Genomic DNA, 23,227 nt, shown 5'->3' with positions numbered 1-23,227 from the left:
GAGACAGTCCAATTAACCAGCAAGAAAGCTAGAAGTGGAGCTGTGGCTCAAGTAGGAGTACAGCCTTGACTAGAAAAAGCTGAGGGACAGTGCCCAGGCCTAAGTTCAAGCCCTAGTCTTGGCATACACACACACACACACACACACACACACACACACACACACACACACACACAAATACATATACATACAAAACAGAAAGATGAGTTGATCTTGTTAAGGTCATGGGATGAGTAAGCAGGAGTCCAGCTGGCCTCTGGCCTTCTTTGCCCTCTCTCCTGGGGTTTGAATGGCTGCCTCTTCCTGCTTCCATTTTTGCTAGTGCCTGGGAAGAGCAGGTGAATGAAGCTATGAAGCTGAACGAAGCTATGACACGTGATGAGAAAAATGATGAACAACCACCCCAAATGCCGGTCTTTCCACCTAGACCTAACGTTCATTCTCAACCTCCCTGCCTTCCAACCCATCATTTCTTGACATCTCTGGCTTTCCCCTCCTCTCCTTTGGCTTTGCTTGTCTTCTGCTCCTGCAGCCTCCCATGTTTTTTTCCCCTTCTCTCACTGACCTTTGTTTCACTGCTTCATTCCTCTGGGAAGCATTTGCCCCGAATGTATTAAGTGCTTATGGGGTCAGCCATAGCCATGTACTAGTGGGGTCCAATGCGAAGTCACAGTTCAGGTCTACGAACTAAAAAAAATCATCAAGAGTGAGGTGTGGTGCATGCATTTAATCCCAACACTCAGGAGGCTGAGGTAGGAGGACCACAAGTTTGAGGCCAGCCTAGGGTACAGCGAGATGTGTCTCAAAAATCACTTCCTACAAATTATAATTTCAACGTAGCCATAGGAAGCATTAAGGCAGTGCTGAGGCCACGCGGCTGTGTAGATTGCGAGCTTTTGTGCTGGCCTCATGTGCATTGAATGAGAGGCATAGAGTGAAATATGGAACCTCATAGAATTATAATCTGATTACACCCTTTTCTCCCCCTGAACGGTATGTAATATTTTAAAAAATGTTATTCTTTTGTCTTTGACAAATACTAATTGTGTTTATGGGGAACAACGTGTCTACACTATAGAATGATTAACATCTATAACGTTATTCCCATGTTCGATTCGATAACATTTAATATGCATTGCTTTAACTATTGGGCAGATACAATATGTCCCTAACTATGGTTATCATGATGGGAGTATATAGGCTGTTGGCTACTAATTTATTATTTTTGAAAGTACCAGGGGTTTGAACTCAGGGGCCTCATACTTGCTAAGTTGGTGTGATAATACTAAGCCATGAGTCCAAACTTTGCTGGTTATTTTTAAGACTTGCTTCTGCCCAGCATGCGCTTGAATGGTTTCTTGTTGTTGGTAGGATGGCAGGTGAACACCACTGTGTCCAGTTTTCCTCTGTTGAGATGGAATCTCCCAGACTTCTGCCTTGGCTGGCTGGACCCAATCCTAACCTATGTAGCTTAGAATGACAGATGTGTGCTACCTTGCTTAGCTGTGGGTTGAAAAGGGGTCCCTGAACCACCATCCTCCTAGTCACACTTCTGTGTGTGTGTGTGTGTGTGCGCGCGCGCGCGCGCGTGCGTACGCGCCATTACTGGGACTTGAACTTAGGGCCTTGTACTACCACTTAGCTTTTGTGTTTGAGGCTGGTACTCTACTACTGAGTCACACTCCCACATCTGGCTTTTTGGTGGGAGACAGGAAGCTCTCAGATTCTGGTTGGTTGGTTTTGAACTGTGATCCTAATACTCAGCCTCCTCAGTAGCTAGGATTACATGTGTGAGCCATGGGTGCCCTTGACACAATTTTTGAAATGAAAACAAAACAAAGAAACCACAAAGCACCAAAGCCACAGAGTGGAGACAATAATCTTTATTCATGAAACCACCTACACTCACCATGCCTGGCAGCTTTCCCTTATGAGGAGCTGGACTTTGTTTTAACTTGCCTCTTAAGTTTTTAAAGATTGGACATTTCCCCATAATTTTATGTTATAATCTTCTTTGAAAAGGGGAGGGGTTAGTCTTGAAATGTGCTTTGGGCACAGAGAACACTGGTTTTAAATGCTGGGTGATGTAGGAATCATAGAAAAGGGAGTGAGAGGAGGAAAACAAAAAGTACTGAGAGACCAGAGGGGAAAATGGGATGGGAGACGAGAAGAGCCAGAGGGAGAGGGCAAAGAGAAGAGGGCACAGGCTGCTTGAGGCCTCCAGCACCACTGCAACTTCGGTATCTGGTCCCCAGCAGGTATGCCAGTGTGGTCTGTCAGGACAGGCTTCCCACAGCAGGGAATGTGCTACCCAGGAACTCAGGATTCTGATGAATGTATGGTGGCACTAACAGAAGCACTGACTTTGCATAGTGTTTCACAAGAGGATAGGAAAGCTAAAGTAGTACTTTGGAGGGCACATGGGTTAGTCATCTTAGGCCAGAGATAGGGCCTCAGGAGTGTTCTAAGCATCTATGGTGTAAGCCAAGAGAACCAGGAAGGGGTGAGGAGCTTCTCCAAGTCTCTGTGCACTAACTTTGTCCTGGTTTTGTTGGTCTGTGTAACTGGACCTGGCTTGAATATTTGGGCACAAACCAGGCTGTACTCTGGCCCCTTTCACTGTTCTCTTACTGGGTTTCTGGCCCCAGGCCTGGTGCCATCACTGTGGCTGGTTGGGTGGCAAGCTAGTTAGCTGCCAAGTTCATGGGGTTTTGTTTGCTTTCCCTGACAAAGATCAGTAGGTTTCTGAGTAAGAGAAATGGGGACTGTTGCCTGTGCTTGACACAACTCTGTTCACTAGGGCCGAGAGGGCTGAGAGTCAGGCAAGAGCTCTTGCCCCAGCCCCTATCCAGGGCTACAGGAACAATTGTATACCAATACAACCAGGGCAGACCTGGAACCAGACATCTTTTGCCTATTGGCATTAGCTTTATTTTGTGGGAAAGCAGAACTTGGAATTCTCCAAAAGGCACTTGGTAAGGTGCAGAAGTAAAGGTAGCCATGGCTAAATGGTGGGCAATTTGTGGGGGTAGGCGAAAGAGACCGCCTGGGACCAAAAAAGAGAAACCCAAATCCCAGTACACCAAGGGGGAGGGCGGGGGCAAAGCCTATGTCCTGCTGGTTTGTACCAGAACTTTGCTTCTTCTGAGCAGTCTCAGAGTTTGGCACTCAGGGCTGGAGGCACCGGGCCCATCCACTTCTCTCCTGGATAAAGAAAATTAGAGATGTCCACACACTGTTCACAGGCTCTGTGGCAGCAGGAGATGGTCCCACCGAGCCCTAGGGCTTTCTAGAACCAGCAATGCTTGTCTTCAAGGTCCAGAAGTCTTCCTTCTCTCCTTTGAAGTAGGAAGTAACCCCCTCTCCTCCCCACCCTGACACCTCACCTTGAGCAGCACTGTTTCCTTATCTTATTGGGTGAGCTAAGAACTTGTTCTGAATCCTGGCCAGTGGTATCAAGGTTCAGAACAGAAACTTGCACTTACCCAGCAAGTACGCTAGCAAGTCCATGCGGTCAGAGCCAAATAACATGTGGGTTTTGCCATCCAAATGGACCACTGTGGTAGGGAGCCCAAAGGCCTGGGGAAAACAGTTATTGAGTATAGAAAGAGGGGCTGGGGATATGGCCTAGTGGCAAGAGTGCTTGCCTCATATACATGAGGCCCTGGGTTCAATTCCCCAGCACCACATATACAGAAAATGGCCAAAAGTGGCGCTGTGGCTCAAGTGGCAGAGTGCTAGCCTTGAGCAAAAAAAGAAGCCAGGGACAGTGCTCAGGCCCTGAGTCCAAGCCCCAGGACTGGCCAAAAATAAATAAATAAATAAATTGAGTATAGAAAGAAGGGGATAAATAGGTGAGTATTGGGGGTAGGGTGGGAGCTTCCAGGCAAAACGTGGAGCGGTGGGGGGGAGGGTACAGAAGGAAAACCAGTGAAGGGACCTTTGCCAAGAGGCTGCATGGTCTTGGGTTCCTCATCTGCTTCTGAAGCACAGAGCCTTTGACTCTTGTCTCCGCTTTCACCTTCCCTTCCCTTCCCTTCTTGGGTTCAGGTAGGGAGGAAGAGAGGAGGTGGGTTGTTTGGAAGAACTGGGGAGGACTCATACTGAGGAGGGACTTTGGGGAGAGTGAAGAGGCCCCACACTAACTTAGTCTCCACCTTCAGGGTGAGACTTGGGAGCAGCTTCTCACCCCGTATTTGCAGGCTGCCTCGGTGTTCTCCTTGAGCTTGTTCTTCACCTCTGCTGTGGATATCTTCTTCAGGAAGTTTTGGGCTTGCTCTGCAGACAAGCCCGCTTTCTCTGCAGCCTAAGAGGATGGCAGAGAACACGGCTGTGTCCGCGCAGTGAGAAAGCTCTGGTCTTTCCCTTCTCTGCCCTCAAGTTTTCCTGGAAAAGTCTGTTCTTGTCAAGAGAAACTGTCTACCTGCCTCAGAGTCTGGAGATCCGTAGAAAGAGCAGGGGGCTTACAGTCACAGTCACAGGAAATTGAATGCCAGAGGACAGAGACTAGCCCCATGCCCCCTACTCCTTTCACAAGAGATGAATTGGAATGTATCACCTGCTCACAGGCGCAGAGTTGTCAGCAGCAATGCGAGATAGAGTCCAAGTCCCCAGGATTCCAGTCCCAAGTGATTTCCTTCCTACTCCTCAGAAGTCCTAAATATCTCAGGCTGTTTGGAATCAAGGACTGGGCCCTAATTTCTCCGGATTTTGGAACGAGATCATGGCTACTGTCACCTGCCTAGTTTTAAGAGAATAATAAAGGTTTCCATTTAAGGATGGTGGTTGAAGTTTTGGATCATTAATTCTCAACTTGGGTTGCAGATCACAATCTCCCAAACTTAAAAAAAAAAAAAAAGCCAACTCACAGGGCATTCTCTAGAGAGTGACATCAGACCCCTAGGGGGTGGGCTTGGCACTGGGTACTCCAGGCAGTGCTAGTGTAAGCCTTACACTGAAACTTGATGTTCTACTTTTGGAGGTCATGAAAGTTTATGCTAAGGGGTGATTGTCTGTGACAGGCTAAATCAGAGATTTGTGTCTCAGATCAAATGTTCAACATAAGGGAGTGAACAAGTGAGCAAAAATAAGGCCAGTATGTGGGATGCCATATGGAAATATAACTACACTTTCAAGAAACTTAAAAAAAAAACACAAAAAACTGAGCATGGTAGGCTCATGTCTATAAATCTTAGCTACACAGGAGGCTGAGGTCTGAGGATTGCAGTTCAAAGCCAGCCTGGGGCAGGAAACTGTAAGACCATATGCGTGTGTGCGCCAGTTATTGAATGTGCTTGAATTCAGAGCCTGGGTGATATCCCCAAGCTTTTTTTTTTTTTTGTTCAATTACTCTGCCACTTGAGCCACAGCTCCACTTCCAGCTTTTTTGACAGTAACTCGGACATAAGTTTCACAGATTTTCCTCCCTGGGCGGGCTTCAAACTGTAATCCTTAGATCTCAGCCTCTTGAGTAGCTAGGATTATAGGCGTGAGCCACCAGTGGCTACCTGTGAGCCATTTCTGGTCAATTAACCACCCAAAAGCTAGACAAGTGAAAGAACACTAGCTTTGAGTGAAAAAGAGTGCAGGTACAGGACTGGCACACACAGAAAAAGTTAAAAGTGTCATGGGAAGTATTAAATAAAATTATGTTTATACTCTGATAAAATAAAGACGCTAGAAGATATACCGAGCATTCTCTGCACATTTAACTTTGGTGTGGTTTACCATTTCACCTACTAAACATGAATATCCCTCACCTCTCCCCTGTGTACTGGAGGAAAAGTATTGTTTTGAATTTCCTGACTGAACAGTTTAGATTTGAAGCCCCTGTCTCTGGCATGGATTTCAGTGTTTTGAGCACTTTCAACTTGCTGCCGTTTATGTCTGTATAATTCCGGCACCTGTCCCTTATCTCTCTTCTGGGTGTTTTTAGTCTCTTCCTTTCTACTCTGCATCTGTTGGCGAGCTTTGTGTTGGAGTCTTTGGAGGCTGGGTTCTGCCCCCATCTGTTTTGTTTTTTCTTTCTTTCTTTTTTTATTGCCAGTCCTGGGCCTTGCACTCAGGGCCTGAACACTGTCCCTGGCTTCTTTTTGCTCAAGGCTAGCACTCTGCCACTTGAGCCACAGTGCCACTTCTGTTTTTTTCTGTTTCTGTGGTGCTGAGGAATTGAACCCAGGACTTCATGCATGCTAGGCAAGCACTCTACCACTAAGCCACATTCCCAGCCCCATCTGGGCTTTTGTAAAGTTGATCTCCTCCCCTGCTGATTCCTTTTACCAAATAGTCATACATTCTATCATGTATTATCTACTTTGCATTATTTCTTTCTACAATAAGACATTACTTTTTTCTTTCCATTTTTGGGGGTGGGTAGTTGAAGGGTTGAGTGCAGGGTCTCATGCATGCTAGGCACACTCTCTCCACACTGAGCTACACCTTTAGCTCCTGAGAAATTCTTTCCTTTTTCTCTCCCCCTCCCCTTACTTTGGTGGTGGTACTGAGGCTTGACCTCAGGGGCCTCATACTTTTGCTTAACATTTCTGCTTAAGGCTGGCTGGCACTCTACCACATATGTCACACTTGCACTTCTGGCTCTGTGTGTGTGTGTGTGTGTGTGTGTGTGTGTGGTTAATTGTAGACAAGAGTCTCTCAGATTTGTCTGCCTAAGCTATCCTCTAACCTCCAACCTCCAACCTCAGCTTCCTGAGTAGTTTGGATCAGGATCATAGATGGGAGCCGCCCACCCGTAGAGCTTTGTGAGACATTCTTCTAAGAATCTGTCCCAGCTTTTCAGTCATTCGCCCCCTCACACACAGAGGCTCTTTCTCTCCACATCACTGTGACCTTTCCCATGCAAGTTAGCCCCACAGGCCGGCCAGCGGTGCTGGGATTTCCTGGGAGCGCAGAACGCACCTCTAGGATACTCTGGGGCGTTGCGACGTCTTCGTCCTGGGAAGAGGAGAAGGCTCAGCAGCAAGACCCTGTCAGGGAGGCAGGAGGGCAGGACCCTCACTCTGGAAAGCCAGCCTCCACCCCGCCCCCCCCCACCACCCCAGCTACCACCAGCGCGTTCCCAGAGCCCAGCGCTCACCCGGGACCAGATGCGCATCCACAGCTCCCTGGTCACCTTCTCCACCATCTGTGGCTGCTCCATGCTGACCGCGGTGAGGAATCGCATGGCGGACAGAGTTCCTGCGGGCCCAGGGCCGCAAAGGGGGGTGGGGCGCACAGATAGTGGGGAGCAGCGCTTCTCTCTTGTATTCAGATGGAGGAGGACCAGCTCACCCCAGGTCAGTCACTCATGGCCTCTCACGCACATTTCTCATAACGGACTTGGCCTGCTGGGCTTCTCCTTTCCGCTTCCCCAGGCCACACCTCCGCCCCTGCTTCCCACCCGGCCCTCTAGCCACCTGCTCTGCCCACGGCGGGCGGCGGCCTGCCTTCCCCAGCTGCACCCCACCTCGTTACCTTTGGGAACGACCTCCTGGAAGAAATTCTTGGGGAAATTCATGGGCACCTGGAAATACTCTTTCAGGAGAGTAATGTCACTTTTTATGTACCGGGCCTTGGCGGGCAGCCTCCCCGGCGGCTCGTTTCCTGGCGGTGGAGAATCGGAAAGCTGAGGGTCCCCGGCTTGGCGGACCCACCCTGGGTGTGCAGGTGACCACGTGCGCCCTCCCCCCTCCCCTCCCCGTGGCCTCAGGTTCCCCCCTTCCTACCGCTTTCCCGCATGACGCCCCCAAGGAGGGTGGGCTGCAACTTCAGCTGGATGTTCCAGAGTTTCTGGTATCTGCACAGGACCTGTCCGTGTCAGGCAAAGGAGAGCCGGTGTGGAAGACCCCAGAAAAAGTGACAGGACCCCGGGAAGGGGAGGGCTGTCCCGCGTAAACGGACCCGAAGCTCTCCGCTCTCCAGATCTTTCCCAACCTTTGCACCTGCGCCTGCTTTCCGTGCATCCCCCACACCGACACCAGAGGGCTGGGGGTGGCCGTGGATTCCCGCCCCCCCGCCTCCTTGGTGTACCCTTCGTTCGCTTCTGAGCCCCGAAGCTGCCCTATTTTGGCGGAGGGGGGGGGGGTGAGGGCTCTGCTCGGAGCCGGCGATTGCACAGAGTGACCTTGAGCCTTACACGCTCCGCCAGTCCTAACCCCGAGGGCAGCGCCACACATTTCGGCCTTCTGGCCAGGAGGTGCCCCCCGCGCTCCCCCGGTGCCCTTGCCCTTCCGTCCGCGGCGGGTCTCCCCTCCCCACAGGTCACCTCGAAGCCCAGCCAGGAGTAGGGGGATATCACATCGTAGAAGAACTCCAGGGTGCGCGGCCCGGGCGCCATGCTGCCGCCGCAGGTGAAAGCAAGGGAAAGAGAGGGTGCTAAAGGGCCAACGCGCGAGGCCCTGGAGTCCCGGGTGCGCGGACACCGCCCCCGGCGCACCGGCCCCGCCCCCCTGCGCGGGCCACGCCCCTGGCGCACGGTCACCCCACCCCTGCGCGGGCCCCGCCCCTGGCGCACGGTCACCCCACCCCTGCGCGGGCCCCGCCCCCCTGCGCGGGCCCCCGCCCTCCTACGCGAGGCCCCCGCCCTCCTACGCGAGGCCCCGCCCCCGGCGCGTAGGCTTCGCCTCCAGCGCGCTGGCCGCGCCGGCCCCGCAATCCTCCCCCCCCCCCCCCCCCCCCCCGTCCACCTCCCGTCCAGTCACCGCCCGCAGATGGCCCGGGGCCCCGGCGCCAGTGCGCAGCCTCTGGAGCTCGGCGGGGGCGGGGCCGGGGCCGGGGCTTCCTTGTACGTGGGGCGGTGCCTGCGCTCAGGGGGGCGGTGCCTGCGCTGGGGGGCGGTGCTTGCGCCTGGGGGGCCGGGGCTTCCTTGTGCGTGGGGCGGTGCCTGCGCTGGGGGGCGGTGCCTGCGCCCGGGGGGCGGTGCCTGCGCCGGGAGGGGGAGGGGCGGGGCGGCACCTGCGCGCATTTTCTTGCTGTCCTGTCTGTCTCTGAGATTAGCACTGTGGCGGGCACCTGTTCACAATGCGAAGTCCTCCCACATTCCTTGAGGACACATCCCAGGACCCCCACGGTGGAACCTGGGGGGGATCGTACCGACCCCCATAGAAACTTTAGAGATTATCAATGACAACAAAGTAGAAGAACGGCGTAAAAAGTGCCTTGATGCCATCGCTAGGTAAGGCAAGGGTTCCGGGAGCACAGGAATTTCAATAAGGGGTGACTTACATCCCTGGAAGGAAGTCATGGTATATAGACTCAGAAACGCGCATAGCCTAACATTTGAGAATAGTGTGTTTCTGGAATTTTCCATTTACAGAACCCAAATGGAGTGGTGGATAAGTCAGGGATCTATTAACCATGGGCCGGGTTGATCCACTGACCGCATCCTGCAGAAGAGCTCAGCAAATAGTTTCGAGAAAACCACCGCATAGCTTGAGAATAAGTCACAGTTAACCCCTGGTGTGTCACACGCGTGTTATCTCTGATCAGAAGATCGTGGAAAAGCACATCAAATGAGCAGACAAAGTGAGGGACGGTTTTACATATTTTTTTTGAGAGACTGAAAGAGGCGGGAATAACCTCACTGCCTTGATGGCGGTAGGAATAATGGAAATACATCCTGCTAGCCAAGACTTTATCACAATGGTATATAATTTTTAAAAATTACATCCAGTTGAACTAAAATTATTTTATGTATTAGAAAGCACAGAACAGATTCCATCGTTCGCTTATACTCATCAGGAAATAGTTCTAGACTATGAGAGTAGCAAGATCAAACCAGTAACTCCACATGGAACACTCCGTAGATTCCTCTGTAAGGTCTCCCAGAGGCCCATGTGTTAAAGGCTCTGTCCCAAAGAGTTCGGTGATAGGGTCTCATGCCTATAGTCCTACCTACGGAGGATTGTGGTTGAAAGCAAACTTGTGCAGGAACATCCTGGGGACTCTTATCTTCAATTAAACACTATATACCTGGAAGTGGAGGTATAGATCAAGTGGTAAAACACCAGCCTTGGCTGAAAAAGCTCTGAGTTCAAGCTCCAGTGGCGGCACAAATAAATCACAAAAGAGTTGTACAATCTGAATAGCAACCGTAGTATTAGGCGGAGGCCTTAAGAAGGAGGGCTTGGTGAAGGTTATCAGATGGGAAGGTGTTTGGGGCATGCCTTAGGAGGAATTGTAGGAAACTGATCTGCTCCTCTTTTTCTCTTTTGAGTCCTAGCCTTGTGTTGGGAGGCTTTGCTTCACTTTCTGCTCCCTCGGGGATGGTTAGTGAGTACCTTGCCCTAGCCCCCACCCCATCCCAACAGTAGGATCATCAAATACCCCCAACTTCAAATCACGTAAACCTTTTCTCTTTATAAATTGATTATATCAGCATCTGATAAAGTAATAGAAAACCAGTTAACACTGAGTAGAACATACAAAATGAGAAAAGATACCCATTTGTAAATTAATTGGTTAACACCTACTGAAGCCGAACAATTGTACTTTCATTTTTCTCTTGTAATATTAACTTTTTTCTTATTTATTGTCAAAGTGATGTACAGTTTCATATGTTAGGCCTTGGGTACATTTCTTGTACTGTTTGTTAACTCCTCCCTCATTCCCCCCTCCCCTCCCCCTTTCCCTCTGGCCCCATGAGTTGTTTAGTTGGTTTACACCAAATGGTTTTGTAAGTATTGCTTTTGGAGTCGTTTTTTATTCTTTGTCTCTCAATTTTGATATTCCCTTTCACTTCTCTAGTTCTAATACCAGTATATACAGTTTCCAATGTACTCAGATAAGATACAGTGATAATGTGGGTACAACCACAGGAAGGGGATACAAGAGAATCATCAACAATAGAAGCTACGGTTTCACATGGCATGTTGAAAGTAATTACAACAGTGAGTAATATTAACTTAAAAGTGTGTAAGAGATAATTCACCATGGAAGTACAAGCTCTTATTTTAAAAGCAGATTGATTACTTATTTCTATAAACCTTTATATTTGGAAATAGTTTTGGACTTTAGAAGAACATTCCTGAAAAGTCCTATACCCAGCTTCTCCTAATGCGAATAGTACATAGATACAGTATACTAAAAACGAACAAAATAACATTGCTACATTGCTATTAATTAAGTTGCAGACTTTATTCAGATTGGCCCAGTTTCCCCACTAGTCTCTTATCTATGGAATGTTCCTGGGCCTTTTGTTTGATAATCTTGATACCACTGAAAAATACTGGTCAGCTAGTTGGTAGAATAGTTCCTTCTCTTGGGTTTGTCTGAGATTCTCTCAGGAGTAGACTGAGGTTTGGAGAACATCATGGTGGTGAAATGCCCTTCTCCTCACATATCAGCAGCAAGTATGCAACATCAGATATCAACGTGAGTTGGGAGAATGACAAAGGTGAGCAGCTATTTAAGGTGGAGCCGCTGTCCTCTAATGTAAAATCCTCATTCTCCTTTTGCACACTCCATTTATTATTATTGTTATTATATTATTATTTTACATCTTGGTCAATGTCACCCCTTTAGTTAACCAGTGCAGCCCCCATTTATGGTGTGAGTTTTTCTTTATTTGAACAGAGTGGGTTGTGGCTGGCTCTGAAGCTTGACTGTTTGTGATTGGATGACATTCCTATGATTGGACTCGTATGGTTGGATGAGATAGGAGACTCCTAGCTTTTAGTTTTATTTCTGTAGTAATTTAGGAAGTACAGAGTTAGCCACAGGCTATTGGCTTCTTGCTTGTTTAGTTGAGCCCTAGATATTGATCAGAACTGTCGAAACAAGAAATACTGGCACAAGTAAATAAGTTGCCTTTTCAAATAAGTCAAAGATGGGTTATTGAATAAATGGTACTTTAGGAACTGAGAGGTATAAACAACATGTAGTTGGGCCCTTATCTCAGATCTTATACTTGGAACATCTCTAAACAGATCCAGTATTTAGTTGTTAAAAATAGATACTTATAAAAAGTACTTCATTGGGGCTGGGGATATGGCCTAGTGGCAAGAGAGCTTGCCTCGTATACATGAGGCCCTGGGTTCGATTCCCCAGCACCACATATACAGAAAACGGCCAGAAGTGGCGCTGTGGCTCAAGTGGCAGAGTGCTAGCCTTGAGCAAAAAGAAGCCAGGGACAGTGCTCAGGCCCTGAGTCCAAGGCCCAGGACTGGCCAAAAAAAAATAAAAAAAAATAAAAAGTACTTCATAAAAATTTGAAGGACAGAGAGCCTGCTAACTGTAATGCCAGGTGTAGAAAGTTAAGTGATTGACACATCCAGTAGCATACAAGTTTTTAAAAACTCTGCTTGGAGAGACTGGGAATATTGCCTAGTGGTAGAGTCCCTGCCTCATGTACATGAAGCCCTGGGTTCGATTCCTCAGCACCACATATATAGAAAAAGCCAGCAGTGGCGCTGTGGCTCAAGTGCTAGAGTGCTAGCCTTGAGCAAAAAGAAGCCAGGGACAGTGTTTAGACCCTGAGTTCAAGCCTCAGAACTGGCAAAAAACAAATAAAAAAGAAATCTTCTTGGGAAATCCAGTAAGTGAAATAAAGACTGATAAAAAACATTGTGAGTCAAGGGCTGGTGATATGGCCTAGTGGCAAGAGTGCCTGCCTCATATACATGAGGCCCTGGGTTCGATTCCCCAGCACCACATATACAGAAAATGGCCAGAAGTGGCGCTGTGGCTCATGTGGCAGAGTGCTAGCCTAGAGCAAAAGGAAGCCAGGGACAGTGCTCAGACCCTGAGTCCAAGGCCCAGGACTGGCCAAAAAAAAAAAAAAAACATTGTGAGTCAAAAGCTTACCTTACTTATCCTGGTGAGGAAGCATCTAAAGTTCAGTGTATTAAAGGGAAAGAAACTCAGTGAAAAAAAGGGGCATGTGAACATAAAAAAATTCACAGAAATCAACTTTAGATGCTTTCCAATTCACTTTTTTTTTTTTAAGAAAAAGCTCTTGTTTGTTCATACATTACAAAATATTTCAGTTAAAGCTGCATTGATTTGGTTGTATTTATCAACCTCACCAAGATCAAAGTCTGATGACTCAGGGCTGGTGAGCGTTCATGAAGAGGCATCTTAAGTAGCCAGTGGGAGTGGACATTAGTACAACCTCTGTGGAGGATAGTTCAACATTATATTCTTGTTTGGAGAATGAGCAAGCCTTGACTCAGCATTTAGAAGAAGTTATGACATATACAGGATTGTCTACGCAATATAATGTGATAATGGGGTTATTAATGCATTTGTTTTTTTTTTTTTTTTTTTTTTTTTGCCAGTCCTGGGCCTTGGACTCAGGGCCTGAGCACTGTCCCTGGCTTCTTCTCGCTCAAGGCTAGCACTCTGCCGCTTGAGCCACAGCACCGCTTCTGGCGGTTTTCTGTATATGTGGTGCTGGGGAATCGAACCTAGGGCCTCGTGTATCCGAGGCAGGCACTCTTGCCACTAGGCCATATCCCCAGCCCAATGCATTTGTTTTTTTTTTTTTTTTTTTTTTTTTTTTGCGCCAGTCCTGGGCCTTGGACTTAGGGCCTGAGCACTGTCCCTGGCTTCTTCCCGCTCAAGGCTAGCACTCTGCCACTTGAGCCACAGCACCGCTTCTGGCCGTTTTCCATATATGTGGTGCTGGGGAATCGAACCTAGGGCCTCGTGTATCCGAGGCAGGCACTCTTGCCACTAGGCCATATCCCCAGCCCCCAATGCATTTGTTTTTAATCATGAAATAATACTGGCTTTTTTTCAAATGTGTTTGTATCTCTTAAGATAATCATATCGTTTTTATCGTTTTGGCAATGCAATGAATTGCATGTATTGATTTTTGTATGCTTTATCCTTTTTGAAGCTGGTTGCTGTGGCTCAGGTTTGTAATCCCAGCTACTCAGGAGGATCAAAGTTGGTGACTAGCCTCAGTGTGTCGTGTGTGTGTGTGTGTGTAAGTTAGTAAGACTTCAGTCTAAACACCAAGTTAGATATGGTGATATGGGTCTGTGGTATGTCTATATGAACTTGAACAGAAACAGAAAAAGAATCCCTATTAGGGATCATGCACAATTTCCCTTCGCTTTTCATATACCCTTTAAAGCCACTGTAATTTCCCCTCCCCTTCCCATCTTTACTCCCCCTTCCCCGTCTGCCCCCCCCCCCTTTTTTTTTTTGGCTAAGGAGCCACAGCCTTATCCAGGCAACTCTTCAGCTGAGGACTGATACCTCTGGGACTGTGGCTTGTCAGGGGTGAATCTGTACAGATTATCACAGTGCCACCTAGTGTAACAATCTTGCTATTTCACCCATCATATGTTCTGTGGAAGTAATGTTGGAGAAACGAAGTTCAAATGTGGGAAGATTCTGTAATTTGAATGTTGAAAGGCACATGTGAAAGCAGGTCCCTAAGCAGCATGTGCTGTGGGCATTTAAGGAGTAGGGACTTAGGTCACTGGACATGTGCCCTTGAAGAGGGTAGTGGGACCTTGGACTCATTCACACACCCCTGCCCCAGTCCTATTCTCTCTCTGCTTCCTAGCTCCAGAACTGAACATGCTTTTTACTGTTGTTACCCAGTACTCCCACCAGAGTCCCAAGGCAATGGGACTACCCAATCTTGAACTTGAACCTTCAGAACCATGAGATGAACAAATCTTTTCTCGTTCTGAGTTAATTGCCTCTGAGATATATATTATATTAGATATATATTGCCAATCCTGGGGCCTGGGTACTGTCCCTGAACTTCTTTTTGCTAAAGATTTTTTAAAATTTTTATTATCAAACTGATGTACAGAGAGGTTACAGTTCCATATGTTAGGCATTGGATACATTTCTTGTACTGTTTGTTACCTCATTCCCCCTCCCCGTCCCCCTTTCCATTTCCCCCCATGAGTTGTTCAGTTCATTTATACCAAACAGTTTTGCAAGTATTGCTTTTGTAGTTGTCTATCTTTTTTTACCCTGTGTCTCTCGATTTTGTTATTCCCTTTCAGTATCCTAGTTCTAATACCAGTATACACGGTTTCCAGTATACTCAGATAAGATTATCACTCTACTATTTGAGCCACAAGACCACTTCTGGCTTTTTTTCTGTGCATGTGGTGCTGAGTAATTGAACCCAGGGCTTCATGCATGCTAGGCAAGCACTCTACCACTAAGCCACATTCCCAGCCCTGCCTCTGATATTTTGTTGTAGTAACACAAAGATGACTAATAAAGATGGGAAGAAATGTGGAAAGATTTTCATCGGAAACTTTATGAGAATTTGAAAGGACATGGAGAACTATCTTTAATTTCATTTCTAAAAATGGATTCATTCGTTCTTGAATTAACACTTTGATTCATTCTTATAATGAAGAAGTGGGGAACTTTTTTCCTCTCTCTTTCAAGGGCCATTTATATGTTTATAACATCATTTGAGGTCCATTCAAAATCACCAGTACAGGCAGATGGGTGCTGAGCATCAGACAAGAAGCGTGCGTGTTGGTCTCACCATGTACCAGATGATTTCACAGGTGAGCCATTTTCCACCTCTGCTCTGTTGCCAGCATTCTCAACCTCAGCCCCACATGTGTTGAATTAATTCTTGGTTACAGGTGGCTGTCATGCTTATCATAGGATGTTTTTGTCACATCCGTCTCTGGCTTCTACTCAGTAGATACGAATAACAACCCCCCTGAAACCCACTTTGTATTATTTCATTTATATGAAGATTATATGAAGACTAGCAGTGAGCATGAAGATGGAAGGAAAACCTTTGTGAGATGACAGAGTAGCCACATTCTCCTAGTAGTGTAAACATCACCCTGCATGGCTTCCACTGAGTATCTATTTTGCCCTATGTACTATTCTGTAACTTCAGAGATACCACACTCAATCTCTAGATGTGGCAGTCGGATAGGAAGAATTTGGTTGGAATACTCAACAAATGTGCGTGTGTGTGTGTGTGTGTGTGTGTGTGTGTGTGTGTGTGTGTTGGAATGGAAGACTTTGAGAAAAAGAGGACGCTTCTTGGAGGAAGTAAGCATAACCAAAGACTCAAAGAATAAGAAGAAAAAATGGAGAGAATCTTAGTCAATGCTGCTTTACAGGGGATTATAGACTAGCTAGTTTATAAGAAAATAAACCTTTATTTCCTGTGGTTTTGGAGGTTGAGAGTTTGAGGTCAAGGCATGAGCAGATGGGTGTCAAATGAAGATCTGCTGTCTAGTTTGTAGACAGGCATTTTCTCGAGTGTCCTCATGTGGTGTAAGGAAGAAGGATCTGTCTTGTGATGGCACAAGTCCCATTTCTCAGGGCTCCATCCTTACGACCTAATTATCTCTCCAAGTCCCCTCCTCCTAAGACTATTACTAGGGGATTTAAGATCATATTTTTTCCTTTTCTTGTCCTTCCTCCCTCCCTCCTCCTTCCCTCCCTTCCTTTCTTCCTTACTTCCTCCCTTCCTCCCTTCCTTCCACCCTCCCTCCCTCCTTCCCCTCCCTTCCTTCCTTCCTTCCTTTCTTTTTTGATCCTGGGACTTGAACTCAGGGCATGGACTCTGTCCCTGAGCCTCTCTATGCTCAAGGCTAGCACTCTACCACTTGATTCAGTGCCACTTCTGGCTTTTTCTGAATAGTTAATTGGAGATAAGAGTCTCATGGATTTTTCTGCCTGGGCTGATTTGAACTATGATCCTCAGATCTCAGCCTCCTGAACCACCTGCACCTGGCTCAGGATTGAGGATATTACATAGGATTTTGTCAGGACACAAACATCCAGTCTAAGGCACAAAGAGAAAAATGGTATTCCCTTGGAGCCAGCAGTGAATGCAGAAGTTTGCTGTCTGGAGTTCTGATGAACTGAAATTCCCTTCAGGTGAAGGGTTTGGAGGAGTACGAAGCCAGGGCAGGTAGCGACTAGGGCATGTGACTAGTTTTAGAGTCTCTATTTGAATGACTCCAATCTTTGTGTAATTTCACAAATATTTACATTTTATAGAAAAAGAGTACTTCCACTGCTTACACAGATGTGTAGAAAACATGCAGGAAATGTTCTTAACGTACGACTGTGACGAACCACATAGCCACAGATGTTTACTTTTATTTAGCAAACACACACTGAGCTTACTATATTTCAGATACTGTTTTACGAGCTTTGTAAATATTAACTAGTTTAATCCTTAACAACAATACTATGAGTAGGTACCATTTTTCCCAACAGCTTTATTTATGCACCATAAAATCCACCCATTGTACATGCACCATTCAGTGCTGTTTAGTAGTTGTATGGTCATGACCATGACCATGACCCAGGCTTAGAACATTTCCGTTATCCCATAAGCTTCCTGGGGCTGGTTTATAGTCACTCTTATGCCACAGGAAACCACTGATCTTGCTTTATGTCTGCAGATTTGCCTATTATAGTCATTTCATATAAATAGAATTATACCATATTATAATCTTTTGCAGTGGAATATTTAGATTAGCCATAGTGCTTTCCAGGCTTATCCACATTGTAGTACACATCCATAGTTCTTATTTTCTATTGTTGAAAAATAATCCATTGTATGGATATGCCACATTTTCTTTATCCACCCATCCGTTGATGGACATTTTTGTTATTTCCAGATATGGAGCACTATGTAATATATATTTGCATGTAAGTCTTGGTTGGGGACATACATTTATATTTTGGGGGGTCTATATCGTGGAATAGAATTACTGCTAGGTCTAATGGTAAATTTAACTTTTGTTAATTTTTTAACCTTTTAATTGTTATTATAAAGGTGATATATGGAGGGGGTACAGTTACATAAATTAGATAATGAGTACGTCTCTTTTTGGACAATGTCACCCCTTCCCTCACTCTCCCAAGTTTTTTCCTCCCATCCCTACCCACAAGTTGTATAGTTCATTTTCAACATAGTGTCCAGTGAGTACCACTGTTGCATTCATTCGCCCTTTGTCCCTTCATTTCTGTGCTCTCCCTTGCCTTCCCAAAGACAGATAAATGAACAAACAAGACAAAAAGAAAGAAAACAAAATCAGCAACAAAGAAAAAAAAACCCACCTCTTTTTTTCATTTCCTGGAGTTCGTTTAGGTAAATATTATTGTATAGGATCAGAAGAACACCGGCATTGCACCTTTGTGTTCCTCTCCTAAGAGTATCCTCCTTGGTCTCACTGTGTATGAGCGTCTACAGTCTTCTATAGCTTATCATGCCCCAGTGCATTTTAGATCTAACTTCCTCCTATGAGAGAAACCATGCACTGTTTGTGTCTCTGAGCTTGGCTTACCTCACTTAATTATGAGTTGTTCTAGGTCCATCCATTTCCATGCAAATGACAGAATACTGTCCTTTCTAATGGCTGTGGAAAATTCCACTGTGTATAGGTGCTACATTTTTTGGGTCCCCTCAGCTTCTTTTAAAGGAAATGAACATCTCTCATGGCTGTTCAGGTAGGTGTCGTCGCCATGATCTCCATTTTACTGTTATAAGTCCTGTAAGGGGTGAGGTGGCAACGATGCCTTCGTAATCCAGTTTTCTCAGGGGACCCTTTGGCTCTGATTGGAGCTGGCCTTTGTGGACCTAACATGAATCCCCGGGAGCCGTTTCTGTTTCCTTTGTTTCCAAACCCGGTCTGCTCTTCCTTACTTGCTCGTGGTTTCAGAAATGTTAGAAAACACGTCATTCAGTTCTGTCTATATAGATCGTGCTGTAGGAATTCCTGTGATGCTATTTCCCTTTTTGGCTAATGAGGTTAATCCCTAAGCAAAAGTCATATTTCTTAAGTATTTTTATTTTTTGTATTCACTCTATGAGGAAAATGAACAAACCTAGCCCATGTTATCAGCTGGGATTTTAAACTCTCTAGTGATCAAATCTCATTTATTGAACCAATAATCTTTCCCCTCTACTCTGGGGAAAAAATAACATTCTAAGCACAGATTTAGTCTCTGTGCCAAAATATCCCTATGTAGGTTTCCTTCTATCATAGCAGCTGGGAGCCTGAAATGGGTATGTCAATGAGAGTTATGCAGGTTGACTGTCAGGAGCTTAGGAACCAATTACTCCAAGGACCTTTTTACTCTGGCTGGGAATTGCTCCCATCTGATTTAAAAAGTGGCCATTACCATCTGTCCCTTCTGCTTTCAAGATCTGATGAAAGCAGATGTTGATTTCTTCACGCTGCTGAGAGTTACACGAGAATAAGACAGTTCTATGTTCTGAGGGAACCAGGAAGGAAATACATCTTTAGGATTTTAGATTAACATACACATGATTAATTGATGATGTGCAGGTGATTGTTTTTAGAAATAGGACTACTTTCCTAGAAGCCACCTTGGAAAGTTATGGTGATACTCGACTGGAGTCTGCATTCTAGTATTTTATTCTTAGGGCTTGGCTATTCTCTAAATGATGTTTTATTAAACATTTTTTTTAAACTCAACATTTTATTACTGTTTAGTAGTTTATTTTATTTTATTATTTATTTATTTATTTATTTTTGCCAGTCCTGGGCCTTGGACTCAGGGCCTGAGCACTGTCCCTGGCTTCTTTTTTTGCTCAAGGATAGCAGTCTGCCACTTGAGCCACAGCGCCACTTCTGGCCGTTTTCTACATAAGCGGTGCTGGGGAATTGAACCCATGGCATCAGGTATGCGAGGCAAGCACTTTTGCCACTAGGCCATATTCCCAGCCCTTATTAAACATTTAAATTGCTGTACATCTACAGACCAGTAAGAGGTGCTACTGTCCTCTTAATTCAGTTTCTAAATCTTAAGCACCTAACTACTATACTGTTTTCTGTGAACCTCCAGATTTGGCAGAGTGTCTCTCCTTTGTGTTTTTGTGCCGTTCTACCATCATCAGCGTTCACTTACTGTATTGGAATTGTCAGTATCCTCCCTCCACCACGCTGTGAATGTCAGAAAGAAGGCTGGTACCGGTGGGTCTTTAATTGCAGGTGCATAGAGGAGTTCACTGTTTCCTTTAGTTTTAATTTAATCTCAGGTTCAGAGAATAGTTAAACATTTCCTTTAATTCGTAGCTCACTATAGCATTCCCTCACAGTTTTCTTTCTGAGACAGAGTTTCATTATGCAGCACCATCTGGCCTTAATCTCTTGAGTCTCTTGCCTCTGCTTCCTGAACGCTGGGAATGCAGAAGTCTGCCACCGTGTCTGACTAGCCCTATTCTTTTGTAAGACCTTATTTTTGACCCACTACTCACACTATTATTGGTAACATCAGTAATCGTGGCAATTGGCCCTTCGAGCGAGGTATATTTTGACTACCTTGTATGAACCCAGTTAATCATTATAGTGACCCCATAGAGTATTTAATATTGTTAGCTTCCATTTTTCACACAAAATAACTGATATGCAAAGAGTTTAAGAATTTGACCAAAGTGACAGAGAAGGTTGGTGATAGAGCCAGGACTGGAACCCAAGTACTCTGGAAGCTAAATGTTTAACTTCCACCACACAGGTGCTGGTGTGTGTCTCCTAGACAATTGTGCTGTTGTGATGGCGATATCTCTGGGCATAAACATGACCTCCTATTACATCCTTTTCATCAACATAAATGGCACTGGGCTGCATGTTTTATTCTATGTTTTACATTCTTTATGCCTCTCTTTCCCCACTTGATTATTGACATATCTACTTCACTGACTTGGCCCATTGCATAGTATTTTACCCTGGCCATCTACCACCCATTCTCGACCCACTCATGGCTACCTCTCCAATAATTCAAGGAAATCCTTATCTGTGTTCCTTCGTTAACATATGCTAGATTTTCTCTTGGATACATACCCAAGAAGAGATCTTTGAGTCAAAGGATATTTGGATATTTTATTTCACCGAATGCCAATACATTTCTATCCAGAATGACAGAGGCATCTGACATTCATGAGAAGTTTCCTTTCATTAATCCTCATCAATAGGTGAACATTTTTGACTATTCTGAGGAACGTCAGAGGTCATAGTAGCCTCTCCCTTCTCCACAAGAGATATGTCCTCAGTCTCCCCGTCAGTGTTGGAAACTGCAAACTGTACCGAAACCTATCTCTGCTATGCGTTTTCTAGGATAATGTTTACCTTATTAAATAGGTATATATAGTAATCTGAGAATAATAGCTAATGGTAAAATAGAATAGTTCTAGCAATGTGCTGTAACAAGTTATATGAGTGTGGACTCTCTTTCCCTCTCAAAGCATCTTTCTGTGTCGTTCTCACCTTTCATTTCATTGGCTATGCTAACTGAAACTATAGAAAGGGAGACTCTGAATAGATGAGTATAGCTAAGTCTTATTGTTTCAATTTGCATATTTTTGGTTGTGAGTAAAGATGACTGCTTCCTCTGTTTGATGGCTGATTGGGTTTCCAGTACGCCTTTGGTGTGTGTGTGTGTGTGTGTGTGTGTGTGTGTGTGTGTGTGTGTACATAGGCACCAGTTTTACTCAACTAGTCTAGCTATTGGTGTCTTGTAGACTAGATATTGCCAGTGCCTTCTGTTTGGCTGTTATTTGTGCCTTTCACTAACTGGAAATACAATATACATTTTCCTATTAATATGAGTTTTTGTGGTCTTGTTTGATAAGTCCTTTCCTACTCTTTGGTCACAAAGTTATTTGCTTGTAATAGTTTCATAACTTTCGGCTCTGCAGCTAGATCTTCTATCCACTTGGGTTTGCCTTTGTATAAAATAAACAGATGGAACACAACTTTATCTCTCTCCAAATGGCCTTTTTCCCAGGGCCATTCAATAATCTGTCCTTTGTGCACTTAATGTATAATTTATTTCTATTATAATTTTAAGTTCCCATGAATAAATAGCCCTCATTTACACTGGTTTCATGTCTTATTTTATAGCTCATTATTCATTAGTATCTGGTTGCCATATTGGCTATTTAAGAATAAGAATGCATCATTAGGTGTATCATTAAAATAAATATTTTATTTCTGGAAAAATCTAATAGAGCTGTTGATAGTAAGCTCCTTACTTCTAAAATGATTCTTATTTATCCTTATGTCCTTTATATGTGTTCTATATCTACGTGTATACTACACATATAGTTGCTCAGTAAATATGTGTTGAACTTGCTCAATTGATTTATATCCCTTTTGAGTGGCAAATGTGATCATGGACATCATAATTGAGCTCATCTTATCTTCTTCAGCAAGAGAGGAGTCAGAAGAGGACAGAAAAGGCAGGGAGTTGATCCCTGAAGGGACCCATTTGGCTTTGGTTTTAATTCTTATACATCATGGAGACTAGGATTTCTTGATGGAGAACAACTTCTACATAGGACTTTAGTAGTCATGCCCACCTACAATAGCCAGTAGCTGGACACTCAGTAGAATTTCAAAAGAAAACAGGGAAAATTTTCATAGTAGACTTTTTTTTTTTTTTTTTTTTTGCAAAGGAAAACATATTCTCAGTTAATTCACATAAGTAAATTGTGGTTTGGTGAATCTGCAGTTGCAAATACTACTGCAAGAAAGGATGTGTGCTACAGAAATGAGGAGGTTGCCACCTAGTGGCCATAAATCCAAACATCACCATTGGCTCTAGTCTTGAATAATAGGCATCAGAATAATAGCTCATAGTCCTGAATAATAAACACTATTTAGTGTCTCTAGGTGTTAGGCACACTTTTAGGAATTTCTCACATTACAACAATTCTGCTACAAGACAGCTGATTTTGATTCCCGGGCTGAGGAGTGTTAGATAGTCTCCAGTTCTCTGACTGCCTATGGGAAGGACTCTCAGCCAAACAGCCAGCCAGACTTCTTCATGTCAGCCCAACAGTTTTGAAAATGCCATAGACACCTGGAGGAAGCTACACTGCAACCATGGTTGATTGCTGCCAAAGTACAACTTGGAATCCTTAAGACACTCTCTCAGCTATGACTGTTGCAAATAGCCTATACTAGACTTTATACCATCATGAACTTTGGTGAACTCTACATGGCCTTACCTAGGCCAAAGGGAGAGCACTTCTGGTCAGCAGAAGCCTATGATTGGTGCTAACGGAATATTCATTTACATAAAGATCTATATAATTTGTGTAAACACTCTTGCCATACCTCTTGTTTGGTTATAGAAATTGGCTGTTCAGCTTAGCTTTTTGTGGAAGGGGCAGAATTGGGGGTTTAACTAGAGCCTTGTGCTTTCTAGGCAAATACTCTATCATTTGAGCCCCAGCCCCAGTCCTTTTGCTTTTAGTTGTTTTTTTCAGATAAGAAGAGTCATAATCTTCTATCCT

General features: G+C 45.0%; 1 protein-coding gene across 1 annotated transcript; it reads right to left on the bottom strand.

Moving 5' to 3' along the window:
- Positions 1-2,908: 2,908 nt before the first annotated feature.
- On the bottom strand, positions 2,909-8,413 carry Gstk1 (glutathione S-transferase kappa 1). Its single transcript, XM_048340387.1, has 8 exons — positions 8,261-8,413; positions 7,722-7,803; positions 7,471-7,599; positions 7,094-7,194; positions 6,916-6,951; positions 4,190-4,306; positions 3,486-3,579; positions 2,909-3,204 (listed from the first exon to the last, which is right to left on the bottom strand). Exons 1-8 carry the CDS (start codon positions 8,330-8,332, stop codon positions 3,155-3,157), a joined length of 681 nt encoding a protein of 226 aa, XP_048196344.1. The 5' UTR covers positions 8,333-8,413; the 3' UTR covers positions 2,909-3,154.
- Between the last annotated feature and the right edge of the window lie 14,814 nt (positions 8,414-23,227).

The sequence above is a fragment of the Perognathus longimembris genome, chromosome 2 (genome assembly GCF_023159225.1).
Source record: "Perognathus longimembris pacificus isolate PPM17 chromosome 2, ASM2315922v1, whole genome shotgun sequence".
NCBI lineage: Eukaryota > Metazoa > Chordata > Mammalia > Rodentia > Heteromyidae > Perognathus > Perognathus longimembris.
Note: the sequence above shows the minus strand (reverse complement) of the source record. Positions and strands in the feature narration are given on the sequence as shown.

Excerpts from the sequence above, each read along its gene's own strand:
- Gstk1 (XM_048340387.1), bottom strand. The coding sequence starts at position 8,332 with ATGGCGCCCGGGCCGCGCACCCTGGAGTTCTTCTACGATGTGATATCC. Across the intron at positions 7,600-7,721 it reads GGGCGTCATGCGGGAAAGCG|GAAACGAGCCGCCGGGGAGG; the intron begins GTAGGAAGGGGG and ends CTCCACCGCCAG. Across the intron at positions 4,307-6,915 it reads CGCCCCAGAGTATCCTAGAG|GCTGCAGAGAAAGCGGGCTT; the intron begins GTGCGTTCTGCG and ends CCATCCTCTTAG.